The following is a 14137-nucleotide window of genomic DNA, read 5'->3' as shown; positions in this document are numbered from 1 at the left end:
CAATGGGAGTGTGATCGGCAGCTTCAGAGCATAGTGACCGAGTCCCTACGTATATCGTAGGATATTTTGCACTGTGCCTTTCACAATACATTTTGGAAATCTGCAGAGCTACTAAACACAAATAAAATCATGGAAAATAAATACGTAAGTAAAATGGTAGAGAATGTGTTACATGGCTGAGTTGTTTCTTTATTGAATTCATGTTTCTCGATTTACCTAATGGCTAATACTAAAGGTGCAGAACCGTGCAGATGAAACTGAACTAATGATCTGTTTCGTTTTATTTTGCTGTAGGTTTGAAGCAGGGGGTCTCTGGAGCTGAACCAGGTACATTTCCGCTCCTTGGACCCCCAGCTTCCTGACATCCAAAGGTGGCCTGGTACTGTGCCCTCCATGTTGGAATATGTTTGATATTAATGGATTCATTGGCTCGTGGCAGGCAGTTGGGGATTGTGGTTTGGCAGTTAGAGCTGTTGGTGGCACCACGTGAATAGGCGGTTGATTTCACATTTTTTTTATAAATAGGTGTGCCCTTGCTCAGTCGGCGGATCACACCTGTGGCAAAAGCATTTTTGAAAAGCTCCTTTAAAAAATAACTATCTTTTCCTCTTAAACGTTCATCCAACAAACGTTTATAAACATGAAGTGTAGGGCGAGTTTTTTCATCCCTTATCTCTTTTCTCTGTGTTCCCTTCATGTTTGGCCACTAGGGCAAACGTAAAACATATTACTATATCACAGAGGTGGACCAAGCAGGGCAGGCACTTACTCTGACTGCAAATTAAAACAAAGCAGAAAGAATGAGATATTCAATAGTGATTTAAAATGCAGACGGCAGGCAGAGAAGCTAAAATAATGTCAGCTCAGTGTAATTTCCCTTTACTCTCCATATACTGTCAAGAGATTTCTACTAGACTTAGGGGGTGATTCTATATGTGCCAAAAACGGCCCAATTGTCCACTTCAGCACTTATAGAAACAGCCCCTGGGAAATGCTTAATTCCTTTAGTGCAACAGGCAAGGACAGCCACTAGTGTTTTTGGTGTCCATAGTCAGGAAATCTCCAGTAGGCAGTTCACTAAAAAACCATCATTTCACCTATTAGGTCCACAAACTTATTGTAAATCAAATCCTCAGATAAGAAGTGTCAACATGTAATAACCCAGATGAGTGAGGGCTGAAGATTCTAAGCCAAACACCAATCACCTTTTGATCGAATGAAACATTTAAATACCTCCGTCAGAGTTTGTTTATGGTGTAGAGACTCCCCCATGCTAGGGGAAAGCAGAGTTGGGGTATAAATGTATTACAGTGATATGCATGAGAGATATCTGCATATGTTTTCATATATTTTTATTGCAATTCTGCAAAGGAGGAAAGGAAGGTGTGTGTGTGTGTGTGTGTGTGTGTGTGTGTGTGTGTGTGTGTGTGTGTGTGTGTGTGTGTGTGTGTGTGTGTGTACAAGGAAATGTATTCTAGTAATATGGAAAATGTGTTTATTTGTGAATGGTAAAAAGGAACTACTGTAACACAACGTAACCAAAAAAAGTGAAAAATGTATGTGTTGGGAAATGCAGTATTGCAACCAAGAGGTGTAAAAGTTCATTATGACCAGATTTTAAAGAACCTAAAGGACAGCTATATCCTTGTCAATATATGCCAATATGAGCCAAAATAATGTCTGTACATTATTTGTTTTGTATAACCCTTACTGTGTCATAAGTGTGTGAACCGTGACCATAATTGTTTTACATAGGGCAGTAATTGACATGATACCACTGTGATAAGTGGCAGGTAATCCATTTCACCCTCAGGGTTCCAAAGATGCATATTACAATGCTATGTGTACAAGTGAAATTATTATAAATATGATGCAATTGGAATAATAAATCTGTCAGTTACTGTGAGAGTTCTTGAATGATATAAAACCGGATTAAATTCAAAATAAAGTAATTGTCCTCTTCCAAACCCCAGGTGGTAAAACTGTCAAATAACCAGGAGAGAGTAGTGACAGATGACTGTCAGGGCACACCCATACAGATCATGTCATTATCTGGGATTTTAGCATTGATCAAATAAGTTGGATATAAAGATTCATGTCTGAGGCCAGTGGCGCAGCTTGACATGCGTGGGTCCCCGGGAATTTTGTTTTCAGGGCCCCATTATAAGTGAATGTCTTAGGAGACCTAAATGGACTAACCATCCAGTTCTGCTGTGACCTGCAGGAGATTTGCTCCCCTCCAAGATAATGCCATTTATACTGACTCCTGTCAATACAGGTTGTCACATCTTCAATTAGGGCTATCTATAGTACATGATGATATACAACTTCGGTAATGGCTAATATACAACCATTTACTCCAGCCCGATTTCTACATCGGGCCAGACTCCACCCATTTTTTCAACTAACTTGCTACCCTCATCAGCAACTAAAGAGTTAACAAAGATTTATTTTCCAAGACTGGTTAGGATTACACCTGCCTTTGAACTCTGTGATATTAAAGTGGTATGCACTTGTATTCTGCCTTCCACTGTCTACAGAACAGACTGACCCCTTGCTTTCAAATATCTATGTAGCCGTAAGATTTAATTTGGCTGTCTACTGTATTATGTCGTTTTTGGCAATAGATTTAGCTAAATTCACAACATAAGAGCACACACACCCACCTCTATTCAGTTTTGTTTTTAAGTTCCTGGTGCGGCGACGGGAACCCAGAAGGGATTGTGGGGCAGAGAAGGGATGGGGAGACGAGAGAGATGGTCAGCAGGTCCGCCGACTGGGGGGGTGGGGGGATGGAGAAAACGGATCCAGGTCCAAGAGATATACATTTTGGATTTAATTCCGTCATTTTGTATTTCTCCCCTTTCAACATTCAGTCTCTTGCGAGCCCCCCAAGAGCGTGGACCCCCAGGCTTTGCCCGGGCTATCCAGGCTATAGCTACACCCCTGTCTGAGGCTCACAATTTAAATACCTCTTGGAGAAACATAGGGGAACCTATAACAAGGCATCTGGGGTACCTGTTCAATGGATAGAGTTTCTGCTTTATTTCCTTTTACTTCATGAACTGTCTGGTCTTATTTTCGTACTATTATTTTGGAATCCTTTGTATAAAAACTGTAACTATTTTTGTTCTATAATATCTAAAATGTAATAAGTACTCTTTGAGCTCTAATTGAACCTGTTTAAGTTTGAAGTGGAAGCCCTTATTTCCAGAGATGTTTTACCTCTGTTTTATTAAATTAGGTTACATTTTGGTTCAGTTGGTGTATTTTCCTGGGAACATGGGGAGCACAGGCTCCTTAGGTGTAAGTCCGCAAGGTTACCATAAAATGAATCCTGGGGGTAGCTGAAATTGGGATGCTGAGTTCAGTGTGCTCATCTTAGTGCCCTGTGGGGAGATCAGAGACAACTGGACGGACAATATGTTGTTAACCCCTTTCACACACACACACACACACACACAAGTCTATACGAATGCCCGTGTATGTTGTGACAAGACCAATACATGCTTTTTAGTGTTTATGATGGGAAAATGTATAATTCTATCAAATATTGTGCAAGTTACGTCTAATGAACATTAGACACGTTTGAAGCTGCCGAGATTCCCTTTGCTGCAGTTTTCATTAAACATTCCAAAAGTTTAAAAAATTTGCAAAAGATTAGATGAAATATTCAGTGCCAAAGGTTTTACTGAACTGGGTCAACTTATTAAAAATGCTGTATTTTGCCTTTGTAATGTGCCAAAATAACAGCCCCTCGACGTAAAAAAAAATGTTTCTTTACAAGTTCAAGTGAATTTGAAAGTAAAAGTCATCGAAAAAGCAATGCCCATTGACTTTTCAGCATTAATCAAAAAGCTTTTGTATGGAAGTGAACTTTGCGGCATTGAAATAGGGCACGAAAAGTTTGCACATCTCTAATGAAAATATTTAGACCACCCCAATTAAATAGTATCTCTTTAAGAATAAAATATTTCTGTCTTTAAAAAAATGGTGTGTTACATTTCACTACTTTGGTTAACTTAACAAAACCTTCAATGCTTACTCTGTTTCTCTAAAATCCTTCTCTAGATCACCGTTATAACATTTACTGATAGCATTTTGTCACACGAGCTCTGAATCGGTTAAACGGGTGTAGCCCCCTGTAAACAGAACGGGCTACTTATCCTTCTACTACTGGAGTAAGCCCTGGTAAGGGCAGGCGCCAGTAATGACCATGGGTTTTTCCCCCTCACCAAGCCCCGCCTCTGTGGTAGAGGCAGGCCCCTGAGCTCTGTGCAGGCTAGACAGAAGGGAGGTCCTGCTGACATCATAAGGGGCGGGGCTGAGTCTATTTAGTGGGCTGTCCTGTGTGTGTGTGTGTGATGTCAGTTGTGTGTGGAGAGTCAGTTCTGTTGGAGTGTCAGTTCTGAGTGAGTTCCGTGAGAGTTTGGAGTCTCTGGAGAGCAGTGTATCTGCTGCACCAGAGAAAGGAGAGATGACCCTGTGACAGCTGCGCGGGTAGCTGGTCAGTCTGGGAGCGTCAGATGGGAGCTGAGGAGAGTGTGCGGTCTGAAGTGCTGTAGGACTGGGATTGACAGGACAGACTTGTATAGAGGTGGACCAATACCCTCACACTGCTCAGGGGGTGAGGGGCAGGAGATCTAGCCTCACCCACAGGGCCTACCCTGGTGGAGGTGGAGGCCGGGGTACTGAGGCCCCTTCCAGACCATCCTCTCGGGAGACATCACTGGAGGGAAGGAGAGGAAGAATACCAATATATCTGAACTGCTGCTACTGAGTGCTGCTGTTGTGATCAGAGACAATAAAGAGACATTGCGGTTTTACATCAGACTTTGTGTGTGTTCTGGAGCATTCACCCTGGGACCAGGGCAACTTCTCTATAAGGGTCCTACCCCACATTCTGGGAAGTTATAGAGGATGGAGGCGCTGCACCGTTGCTAAGGAGAAGATGGAGGCATATACCCCAGAAGCCTGGTCCTGTATCCCCGACATCACCGAGGGAGACTCAGGCCCTCCTGTTACCAGCAGGTATGCACCACCAAACTACATGTAGCCAGCCCTCACTACACCCTAGATATGGCATCTGTGTCTGCGGGGGGGGGGGACATGGGTAACACAGGTTTACCGTTTAAACGTCTACTACCACTTTGTGTACTACAAAAAAGTATTTTGTGCCACCAAAGGAAATTATAACAGAAAAGCAATTACCATATTTTCCACAGTCCTGAGATATTTAGCACAATGGATATTTCCATTATATTCGGCAAGGTCTGCAGCTGTGTATCCATCATGGTCTCGGATTCCTAGCTTAACTCCATTAACCACAAGTATCTGACAGCACTGAAATTCAAACAGAAGAAAGAATTAAAGAGTAGACCAATATTTAGACCAATATATTTAGTATTATCTTTCAATAGAGTACTTACATTATTTTGCTGGGATGAAAATATTTTCACTCTTCACATAAGTGTTTAAAATCATGTAATAAAATGCCATCTTATAAAGTTTGGTTTTGGAGAGCTTTAATTTTAGCAACATTATAAGATAAAAAGTGGAAAACCTACCAAGCATCAGGCATTCGATAACTGCATTAATTTAACAGGCTGCACTAGAAAAGTGGATCGTAGATAACAGAAATATTGCTTGAATTTGCAAGGAGAATTCTCTATATCCCATCCACAAATCCCAAACTTCTAGTAGCACTGTACAGTTATATTTTGGGGTACACCCTTTATCGGGGTCATATACCAATGTCTCCCAATTACACAACTGGTGCAAAAATACTGTATCAAATTTATCAAAGAATACTGTATCCCACTAGTTTCAGTGATATTTTCCATTTTTTCAAAAAGTCCCACTCCTTTCTGTTTTTAAGGCATAAACATGGTTAAAATCTTTGTAAAATTAAGAGCTGTACCTTTGTTGAACAAGATTATAATGTCCCAAAATCAGGCACAAGAGCACTACTTTTGAAAAGCACGTCAACCACTGTGCAGATATGACCATTGTCTATGTGGTTCTCTAGAGAATGTGTTACTTCTTGTTATTTAGGTTGCAATAATTCTACAGTAGGCAATATAGAAAGATACTGAATAGAACCTCTAGCTCTCCGTTCTCCGCAGCGTCATGTAGAGGAGTTCCTCCCCAGTTATCACTGCTCATTTCTCCCCCGTGGAGAAGGAGCCAGCTTAGGACCTTGGCATGGCCTCGACTAGCAGCAAAATGCATGGCAGTTGCTCCATCAGCATCCTGATCAGAGAGGCTGATGTCTGTACAGCTCATCTGTATAACAGAACAAACACAGTAAAGATGGAAGGGCTCCTCCCAGCATCAAGCACATCATTACAGTATATTATATATACAGTTTATTATCGCAATGGTTGACACACAAGCATAGGATTTTATGTAGAGGAAGATTTTAAATAAGAAACACGTAAACACCCCCAAGATCTCATTTCATAGAGAGAGAGAAAGAGAGAGAAAGAGAGAGGGGGGGAGAGAGAGAGTCAAGAGCAGGGCACATAGTACAGGTAATGTAAGCTAGGTTGCATACCGTCCAGAAAGTATTACATAGGACAGATGAAGGACAGGCACACCAATCTGGTGAATTGGCACCAAACAAAGGTGAATTTAATAGCTCAAAGTTTCGCCCCCACACAGGGATCTTGAGAAAGGCCCATGTGTTTGGCCCTGAAACATTTACCTATCAAATTCCCCTTTGCTGCAGATTGGAGTGCCTGTCCTTCATATGTTTTGTGTGTGTGTGTATATATATATCTTCAATAAAGAATATCACTTGTGAGCACATTCACTTTTTAGACAGGTCTTCAACCCTAACTTTCAACGCCTTTTTCACCCACCATAACTAAAAATGTATACAGGCATAACTGCAAAAATTGTATACAGCATTACCGTATGCAATGGGACCAGAGCATGTATGTAAAGCAAAAATGTACTTAAAGTGAAGCACTACCTTTTTTCCACTTATCGATGCATGTACTGTACTGCAATCGTCATGTACGTGCATAACTGATGTAAGTAACCCATTTGTAACAGGCTCTATAGTCTCCCTGCTTGCGCTCAGCTTCGGTACAGGTAGGGAGCCGGTACTGCTGATCAGGATGTGCTGACAGGCGCATGCGCGAGCTGCCGTTTGCTTATTGGGCGATATGTCCTTACTCCCGAGTGTACTTAAAGTGATTGTCCTTAAAGCAAGGTGTGTGTGTGTGTATATATATATATATATATATATATATATATATATATATATATACATATATATATATATATATATATATATATATATACATATATATATACATATACATATATATATACATATACATATATATACATATATATATATATATTTGACGTCGCCCCCCCTCCCACTTCACCCCCCCCCCCTTTTCCTGCTTCTCTCATCCATTGTGGATCATGTTCCCTGGAGCTTTGGTGGGAGTAACATCTGAGAGGCTTCTCCTTATGACATCTTGTGGCTGGAGTTCCACATATTCTTCCTCTGATGTGCTAACCAGCACTGCTGTGCTAGACTTTGCTTCATTATCTGATTTCTTGTGAGTGGGCATTTGACACCTTTACATATTTTACCCATTTATTGCCCTTAGCTCCGGCATCTCCTCCACCGAACCACATGTGCTGAAGCAGGGATATCCTGAAAAACTGACCTGAAAAACTGACCTGTTGGTGGCCCTTGAGGACTGGAGTATTAGGCCTGTAGCGATGTGTGGTTGGGAGCCCATAGTATCATAACAGATTTAGCTAATTTTATTTTGCCTACTGATAACGCAGACTATCTCGTTAACATGCAAATATCACAGCGTTTCCATAGGATTCAATGACAGTGAAAATGCAGAATATCCCAGAATATTATTCAAAAATGCGCCAGCGGAAGCTATAGTCCTGGCTACATCTGTGGAGTCACTGAATCATGATAATGACATGTAAAAAAAACTCAAATCTAAAAAAGATCCCAAGTAATATCAGAATGTTAATTCTTCTTCCAATAAATGTGACTCAAATAGGTTTCCAGGTTTGTGCCTTTTACTTTGAAGGACAATAGAGACATAACAAATAGAAAGTGGTAAATAATAACCTTATATTGATGTTTTTGTGTACATGAATTACCTGCTAAACACAAATACATTATCTAGAATTGCTGCCTTTTTACATCTACACTGGTAAAAATAAGGGGCTTCAACTTGGTTTTATTATTTCTTCTTTGTTCCTTTATTTGAAAAGACATTTTAAAAATATTTCAGACAATTACATCACTATCAGTTACAAACTGCAACACAAATAGAACGTCCACAGCTCCAGAGTTGCAAGAGTGCAAATAAACGTAGTTTATTCAGCAATATTCACAGACATCCGGAAACAGTTTAATAAGCAGCAACGTTGCCAATAGCTTGAGTAAGGCTCCTATGGATCCGAAACGCTGCTGTTTGTTAAACGGCTTCCAGATATCTGTCAATATTGCTGAATAAACTAAGGTTTTTTTTTGCACTCTTGCAATCTTGTAGCTGTAGACTTTCTATTTGTGTTACGATTTATAATTGGCGATTTCTTGGCATCCCTGTGTCCTACGTGCATTTTCTTCTTTTATATTTCCTTTTTTTTATATATATTTCTCTTCTTTTTTTTTCCAGAGTGTTTTTGAATTGGTCCTTCTGTTTGTATTCCCATCATTTACAAACTGCAGTGCAAAGTAGATCTCATTTGCAAAATGAGTGCATTTACAGACCTATTTCACAAACAAGAAATGTAGCAATAAGAATTCTTACTAGTTTTTTTAATGTACATTGATAAAGGAACATTGAACTTACCAACCAAACAATAACTGTACTGTGGCCCATTTGGGCAGCTGCATGTAAGGGTGTCATTCCATCTGTGGCTCGCATGTGGGGATCAGCTCCACAGTCCTTGACCAAATACTGTATAACTTCCAAGTGACCCTCTTGACAGGCTAGGTAGAGGGGTGTGGCACCATTCTTTGTCTGAGAATCGATAGCACTAAAAATAAAAACAGTTGCCATTGATTATTTACATTTAGATGACAAATTTATGTTAACCAATTATGGGGTACATTCATGAAGCGCCGGTAAGGGTTAGCACGCCCAATCCGGGGCTAACTCCCATTCAAGTCAATAGAGGTTAACTTGGGATCGGCTGCACAAATCCAGACCGCTTGGTTAATCTGACCCTATGACTCTAAAATGGTCATTCTAAACGCCGAAGTGGGCGTTTTCAGCTGAAAATCCAATAAGATCTTAATGGGGATTTTTGGATGAAAGCAGCCCAAACAGTTACTTCGTTGTATATAGAGCAAGGCCCTAAGCCCGAGGTGGGCAACCCTGTCGCCAATCTCCAGAGGAGCCTGGTTCAATTCCCGGTGTTGGCTCCTTGTGACCTTGGGCAAGTCACTTTATCTCCCTGTGCCTCAGGCACCAAAAACATAGATTGTAAGCTGCACTGGGCAGGGACCTGTGCCTGCAAAATGTCTCTGTAAAGCGCTGTGTACAACTAGCAGCGCTATACAAGAACATGTTATTATTATTACTATTATTATTATGTATCAAGGCCAAGGTGGTGCAATTCTGGGGCAAAATAATTACACCAAATATATCAAAGAAAAAAATCCTATTCATTTCAATGGGGTTTTTTCTTTGATGCATCTGGTGCAGTTCACCGTGCATCATTATTTTCAGTTTCTTGGCACACCTTTCTTTTACTGCTGAAGCCCCTATAAAACGTGTTAAGTAGAATGGAATAACTACACTGGCAGCCAAGTGATTCTTTGAAAAAGCTCATCTGTTTGTGAAGAAATCTAATACCATCAAGACTCATAATGGGGATCAGTTTCCTTCTTTCAAACTGCAGGAGGGGAGGCTTGTGAATAACCTGGATCAGGATGTGCTCGCAAGTATCCTGCATGGAAACATTAATAGATGTTCGATTTGAATGCCCTTTAAAGATTAAGTGGTTGCTGCGTGTTTGCACAGTGCTGTGTGACAGTGCAATTGTTCTGTCACCAGACATTTATTCAAGGCTGATGCACACACTGATGGAAATGGCTTCTCAGTTACCAGGTCACCACTTAAATTGTCAAAGGCAGCTACATCTTAATGCATAACCATAATTGTTATGTTATATTTATTCAGTGCTGTCTATGCACATCATAGCGCTTTACAGTCTACGAAAATATAAGGGACAGACATACAATATACGCATGGTAAAATAGCAAAAACGAGCAAAGAAAAACATTACAACAGAACCCTGTGACAAAGGGGATGCAGTCTACATGGTACAATGGGAGACAAAGATAACAGGAGTAAATATACGAGGGATGGCAGTGCATGACGAGGTACTGTGGGTCACTGAATTATGCAGATCAGTGATTTTCAACTGTGTACAACCCTTTAAAAATACATTGACAAAGTGGAACACCCAATAAACAGTTGCAGCGACTGTGCAGAAAACCTGCCCATTTAAAGGCAGCACTGGGACCAATGTACTAGCCCTACATCTTAATGTCCCTCAGAAGTCATGGGAAACCACCATAGGTCCACAAGGGAATGGGCACGTGTTGTACTGCCTATCGCAGGAGTGGCCAACTCCAGTCCTCAAGGGTCACCAAGAGGTCAGGTCTTCAGGATATTCCTGTTTCAGCACAGGTAGCTAAATCAGTGGCTCAGTTTATGACTGTGCTGAAGCAGTGATGTCCTTAAAACCTGACCTGTTGGGGGGGCCTTGAGGACTGAAATTGAGAGCCCCGGCACCAGGGAATGCGCATGCGCTGTACTGCCTACCGTTTCACCACTGAGCCCACTTAACATAGGCAAAACATGTTATTTCTGTGGTAGAAGTATATGTATATAAAAAACAAATATATATATATTTATAACAATGTAGCATCCCATTTAATAACCTTTTTAAATCATTGAATTAAAAGAAAATATGACAAAAAATACAAACATTGGCTCCATAAGAGTAGCATATCTGTAGTCCTCAGATTTTCCCAGGGATTCCCCAGTATCCTCCTTTGAAGCCTCAGGGTTGTACGGAATACAGGTTGAAAATCACTTGTGCAGATAAGACAGCACGTTAACCCTTTGATTTACAATGCGCGGTGGGCCCTTTTGGCAGCAGAGCGCTTATAGCAGTGTTGCTCATGTTTATTCTCAAAAGTGGATCCTGTCGTTCATTTCTCACTTCGGGTTCCTGAACGAGCTGAGTAATTACTTTCTTTTCTATGAATACCATAAACTGTTTAAAAATGTAAAAAGGGAAATCAAATGTAACCAAACTGTTTTATCAAAATATATTTTGAACCTATTTGAAGCTGGTAGTTAAAAGTGCAATCCTACATATGAGACAGAAAAAAATACAATTTCTAAAAAGCAGCAATACGGGTTAGCTTTAAAAAATTAATGAAAAATATATACTGTACGACCCCTACAGTTTTGAAGGTGTTCTACATGAAAATAAAAGGTGGTAGGCTGTGTATATAATATGAGTACAGTTTTTGGAAGGAATTTTTTTAGGAACAAAACAGCACTATATTCAGGTTAATACGTATTCTATTACAGGTGTGAAGCAGAGGGTCTCAGGAGCTGAACCCCGTTAATTTCAGCTATGGGGACCCCTGCTTCCAGAGATACTTCCCTCCATAGTGGTGCAGGTATCCCTGCATTTAGACAAACGGTGCGTCTAATCTAATGGCGGCTTTAAATGTCCCGCAGGCCAATAGGAAGCCCTGACGGCATCCGATGCGGCTTCCTATTGCCCACACGTGACATGGGGCTTTAAACTGAAGCACAGATACTGGTACCATCTACGGAGTCACGTATCTTTGGAAGCAGGTGGTTCCCGGGGCTGAAAATAACGGGGTGCAGCTCTGGAGACCCCCTGTTTCAATTGTGTAATAAAAATGTATAATACATTTTTTAAATGACAAGCTATATTGCTGGCTTAATCTAATGCCAGCAATTCCATCTATTGATGGTTTTTGTCTGACCAAACTCCAGTTGAACACAGTGACATCACCACGTCCCAGTTTACCATATTTACAAACTAATACGTAAACAAATATTAAGAAATTCATAGGCATCTGATTTCGGTTAAAAAGGCATTGGTTGACATGGTGTAACCCAGTGTTTTTCAACCATGGTTCCCCGGGCATCACTAAAGGGTTCCCTGTAATTTTCAGGTAATTTGAAAAGTGTATCAAATACAGAAGAATTTACAATGCACCTGATCAGAGTTGCTATTAGAGATGGTTGGGGGTTCCCCAGAATTTCACTTAGGGTTCCTTAACCAAAAAAAGGTTGGAAACCACTAGTGTAACCACAAGCCACAGTTATTGGTTCATTTTGGCTCTAGGAGGGACTGCACCATTAAAATATCTTTCTAGGTTCTTCCACAACCAATAGATGAGTCTTAAATAAATTCCACTAGATGGTGCTCTAATACATAGACCTCTGAATACTCACTGGCTGCTCCTCCAACCGAAAACTAATGATGCAAATATTTTCTCAGATTAATCCAGTGAGCTGGCATTTACAATGTTCCTTCTGTAATAAATGGGCCTGCTAAACCTAACTACTTTCAGCTGGAATTTATTCTTAATGAAATATCCTGCTTTATTCATTCAAAATAACACACTGCTTTTGAAGCCTGCAGACTTTCAGAAATAGCTTACTGTACTAATATGCAAATGACACACAATAAGTATACTTTATGCAACACAATGATTAAGAAGAATGAATACTAACATAGTGAATAATCTGCAAACGAATGAGTTGGAACTACTTATTGTTATTTACTATGCGTTACTTCCATTCACCAAAAACATTAAATTAAGCATTCAAAAAATAAACTGATAACCTACAATAAAAAAAGGCCCTTATTCAATATGGCGTGAAGCTGTATTCTCCATGCTCAAGAATGTTGATTTTCCACCTGTTGGGCCCTGGGGTCGTTGTGTGTCACCATGTGATGGCGTCATAGTGGGTCAGGAGGGTGATCCTGTGCCATGTGGGGGGGACAACTTTTCCATTGGAGTAGGAACCCAGCATCACAGAGACATAAGAGTCACTAGGGCTCATCAATTGTTGAGTTCCCTAAAATAAAATCCTCGCGCTCTCTACTCACCCCCCCATTAAGTTTTCTATACAGAGAATATATTTCCAAAGGGTTGCACTCCTCCAGTCAAATTTTTTAGGTGTACCCAAATTAAATAAAGTTGAAAACCCTGCTTACGGAGATTTGAATGAAGTTGAGAACTTTCTGAGCAAAGGGAATATAGCTTTACAGACTATGGAATAGGGGTCTTCATGTCACCGTAGCAAATTGTTATGCGACAGAAATTCCACAACCTCCTCCACAGAGAAATAATACAAAGTGAGGGTGCCCACTTTCACTCGTCAATGTTATAAACAATTTCTATGTTATGGATTTTTATCAAATTATGGAACAAAATCAAAAAGCAGGACAATACTAAGAAATCATAATAAATTAAGAAAAAAATGCTTAAAATAAGTTTAAAATTGTGTGAGTGGGGGGTGGGGAAGAAACTAAACAAATATAACTGAAAAACTTAAAATAATGTAAAAAGACACATGTGAAATAACCCAAGTTTCCACATTCATGGTAGAGCTGGGACCTTGGCCTGGTATTCTGATTTTGGTTTTAGTTCTAAATAATTTGTGTGTTTTGGTTCTAAAAAATCTTTAAGGATTTTGGTTTTTAAATGTAATATTCTGGTAAATTCTGATTTTACACACTTAGTTTTGCCCATTTCTACTAAAAAGTGAATGGCCCTTATTCCATAAAGTGGGATAGCCCAGATCTGGCAAAGCCCCATTGATATAATGAATAACGGTCGATATCTCTTTGGGTTGCCAGGTGTCCAGTATTGAACTGTACTGTACTGTATTTGGACACTCTATCCAATAAAATATATATATATATATATGTAGCCATGCATAATAATGACTGCATACATCTTCCCTGTTGGCAGTAAGTCCTGGTAAATACAGGTCTGCCAACGGGAGTTATGGAGGTTTTCCCTCACACCCTTGTGTGGTGCCCTGTGTAAGGAAGGGAGTGGCTG

At 40.2% G+C, this 14137-nt stretch overlaps 1 protein-coding gene across 1 annotated transcript in view; it reads right to left on the bottom strand.

Moving 5' to 3' along the window:
• The window catches only part of ESPN (espin), a 200939-nt gene that overhangs the window by 115562 nt on the left and 71240 nt on the right, over positions 1–14137 (bottom strand). Inside the window, exons 3-5 of the mRNA XM_075604978.1 lie at positions 8850–9036; positions 6103–6285; positions 5212–5343 (exon numbers count right to left, since the gene is read on the bottom strand). Of these exons, the coding sequence (XP_075461093.1) occupies positions 5212–5343; positions 6103–6285; positions 8850–9036 (502 nt within the window). The remainder of the gene's footprint in view (positions 1–5211; positions 5344–6102; positions 6286–8849; positions 9037–14137) is intronic.

The sequence above is a fragment of the Ascaphus truei genome, chromosome 6 (genome assembly GCF_040206685.1).
Source record: "Ascaphus truei isolate aAscTru1 chromosome 6, aAscTru1.hap1, whole genome shotgun sequence".
Taxonomy (NCBI): domain Eukaryota; kingdom Metazoa; phylum Chordata; class Amphibia; order Anura; family Ascaphidae; genus Ascaphus; species Ascaphus truei.
This window is presented reverse-complemented; position numbering and strand designations above follow the sequence as displayed.